The following is a 3,493-nucleotide window of genomic DNA, read 5'->3' on the forward strand; positions in this document are numbered from 1 at the left end:
ATAATTTAGAAAAATTCTGTTCTCCCATTTTTTGTTTGAATAAAGAAATGACTCCCTTATTTTTTCCTGTCATTGCTGCCGCAACACTTCAGAAAATAATATTCAATTTAAACTAGACGAATTACATCGAAAAATATTTATTTATAATTTCTTCTAAACATCTCGTGGGCCGGATAGAAACTCTTCGCGGGCCGCAACTGGCCCGCGGGCCGGGGGTTGCCCACCGTTGACTTAGTTTACTGTTAGAAATTTGGTTCCTGTATACATGTTAAACAAATTTCAATATACTGCATGTTCAAATGGAAAGTTTACTTGCAAGGAGTAGACTTGGTAGTGCTGTAACTGTTCTGCTACAAGCTCAAGAAAGATTTAAATCTTGAGCATTTATTTACTATAGACTCAAGTAAATTGGAATTGCAAAATCTATAACTTTCAAGTAAACTTTTCTTCATTTGATCACTGTACAATAAAAGCTTGGTTTATATTATTTATAGCATATAAATACATATGTAATATTTATGTTGGAAGTTACTGTCAAAAATTTATATAATACTTACTTAATTTCATCATATACCACATTTCTGGAAGAAAGTAACTATGACCAAGAATAATCCAACAAGCAGTGAAGAATCGCATTCCATGGAAACAGCTTAAATTCTGGTGTAGAGGGTTCAACAATCTTTTCGTATTTGCGTAGATTGAAAACGACTTTGCAAACCTTGTCAATACAGCTCAATAAGAAAATATATTGTATACAGGAAAAGAACAATAAATGAGAAAAAATTGTAAAAAAAACATTTATAATGACTAATCGTTATCAATTAATCACAATACATTATTAATTGTTACATGGTTTAAATTTTAAAAAAAACCCATACTTTTAATATTTGAACAAATAAAATTTGAAAATGTATTCTAAAATAAAAAAAATTTATTTTAAAAGAAAATGTTCAAAAACAAAATATTATAAGAATCAATAGTATTAAATACTTACTTTTGTAGGATGGTTTATCTTCACTTTTAGTAAATTGCGTGTTTGTCACATCAAAAATAGTTCCTGCAGTTGCAAATATGATAAATGCACTAAACAGTGCTCTGAAAAATATTTTGTCTATAAATTGAAAATGTGTTTTAAATAGGATAATTAATCAGAACTTTCAAACACACTAATTTTCTTAAAATAAAATTAAGGATAATATATTAAACAATGTCGTCTTTTAAATTAATCATGCTATAGAAAACTCTAAACATTGGACTGATGCTTTTTAAATTGAAAATCTCAACCTTCTCAACATGTGGAAAATATAAATATCTCAAATTTGGCATAATTCTGAGATATTTATACTTTCTACATGTTGAGAATGTTTCGATGTTTATGCAATTAATCTAATCAATGAAACATTCCAATGCTTAGAATTCCTGTGATACAATCAATATAAAAAAGTCATTTAGTAGATTGTTTTCAATTGTGTTCTTAAAACAAAATATATGCCTACAGAATTTTAAATGTACATATAAAATTTAGATAAAGTAGACAACAAATCTGCTTTATTACAGTTCCTTTTTTAACTAAACATTTTAAAGCTTACAGGTTCATTCTCAGTATAAGACAATTTAAGAGGTTTAATTGTCATTCACATTTTTCTCTTCATGGTTATTTTGTAATTGTTCATCCTCCAGATCTATAAAACAAAGTAATTGTAAATCACTTTGTTTAGTGAGAATCTTGAAGAATGACCTTATAAGACCAAAAACATTTAAAGTGTATTATTATTTTTAATTCTAATAAAGCAGGATTGTTGTCAATAAAGCAATCAATAAACATTTAATAAACCGTAGCCAAACATATGTAATAGGCTGTATCCATATTATTTTTGGGTTCAAATTAATTGATTAAATTACATAATTTGGTCTAAAGGCACATTAAAGATAGCATTTTAACTGTTTACTTTAGACCAAATTCTGTAATTTAATTTGGCTTAATTCTATGCCCAAAATAATCTTGCATTTAAAGCAATCTCATTCCAAGTGTTTAATAATATATCCTGCAATTCGTCTTAAAGTACTTCAATAAAACAAACTCACAAATAAATACCAAACATCTTTTTTTTAGCAGCAAAACTTTTACTAAGAAAAAATAATTTTGATTTAACTTAGACCATCTTCAGGTTCTCTATCTTTTGAATATATTACAGTTTCCAATAATTAAACTTTAAATATAAAATATACTCACATTATAAAAATCTGAAATAATGTTAATTCTTTAGACGACGATGTCTGACATTCCATAACATTTGTTGTAAAACCCAAATTATAAACCACTAAAAATAATAAATTGTTGAAGTAAAATAAATAGTTACTAATATTGAAAAATAAAATAACTTATTACATATGATGGTTCAAAACTCAGTTAACTATGATATATTTTAAAGATTATTTTAAAAACAGTTTTGAACAGCTGTATGTAATTATTTATGACTTAAACATTTTCAATAATGGGAATGAATTGTGAGTAAGTGTTCAACCATAAACCATTGTCCTGATTTAGGGGAGAGAGAAGTATACAAAAAGACCACAATCATCATTTAGGAGTAGGATGGGTAAAGAAAACAAAAATACAATTATATAAAATAAATGAATTTGGAAAAATTAAAAAAAATATATGTACTACATTTAATAATGTATTGATATTTTCACAGTCAATTAAATTACCCAATTTTCTTGAAATCTCAGTGCATGATTGTGTTAAGTGAAAGTGTTATTTGCAATACTTTTATTCTCTTTACCCAGGACATGTGCTATACAGAAAAGCATGGTGTTTCAAAATAAATATGTAGCAATTATTAAAAATACCTGCTTGTGTCATGTACTGGATGTCATCTTCCTGGCAAACAGAAGGAAAACACATTCCGATCCAGAAACTTAAATCTTCAGGTATGCGTTTGATCAAACTAAGATTAGAAAACTGTAAAAATAAAAAATGTAAAATTTTATATCATCACTTCTTGTAAAATAGAAACATAAATAAAAATAATTACTTAATACAAAATGCATAATGATTACTTAGACTTCTCTTTAATGTTATTCATAGTTCTTTTATCACTAATTAATGTGATCAATTGATTTTTATACAAATTATTTTCTTGTCTTGTTTTTTCCTCTTCTTGTCCTGATACACTTTGTTCTTTGTACTTCCTATTCTTTGTTTTGGGTTTGGCCTGAACTCATTGGTTAGATAGGTCAAAAGGAACAAGAGCATTTCTCAAGACAGTTGTGAAGTGAATATTAGAATATAGATTAGAGAGAAATGGATCAATTGTTCATTTGGGACTTTCAAAAAATGAAGTAACAAGCAAAACATGCTGACTGAAATAGTCTTGTTTCTTTTTCTCTAAACTTCAATACCTCTTGATAAATTAACTTAAAGAGGTATTGAATTTTAGAGTAAAAGAAAAGACTATTTCAGTCAGCGTATTTTGAGTTTATTCTCTAT

General features: G+C 26.8%; 1 protein-coding gene across 1 annotated transcript in view; it reads right to left on the bottom strand.

The window, feature by feature from the left end:
- Window positions 1-2,908, bottom strand: part of LOC111635709 (nose resistant to fluoxetine protein 6-like) — a 37,208-nt gene extending 34,300 nt beyond the window's left edge. The window contains exons 1-4 of the mRNA XM_023380755.1: window positions 2,854-2,908; window positions 2,234-2,321; window positions 995-1,095; window positions 558-731 (exon numbers count right to left, since the gene is read on the bottom strand). Coding sequence (XP_023236523.1) covers window positions 558-731; window positions 995-1,095; window positions 2,234-2,321; window positions 2,854-2,908 — 418 coding nt within the window. The remainder of the gene's footprint in view (window positions 1-557; window positions 732-994; window positions 1,096-2,233; window positions 2,322-2,853) is intronic.
- Between the last annotated feature and the right edge of the window lie 585 nt (window positions 2,909-3,493).

Source organism: Centruroides sculpturatus, unplaced genomic scaffold (genome assembly GCF_000671375.1).
Source record: "Centruroides sculpturatus isolate CEXI.00-Female unplaced genomic scaffold, Cexi_2.0 scaffold1028, whole genome shotgun sequence".
Taxonomy (NCBI): domain Eukaryota; kingdom Metazoa; phylum Arthropoda; class Arachnida; order Scorpiones; family Buthidae; genus Centruroides; species Centruroides sculpturatus.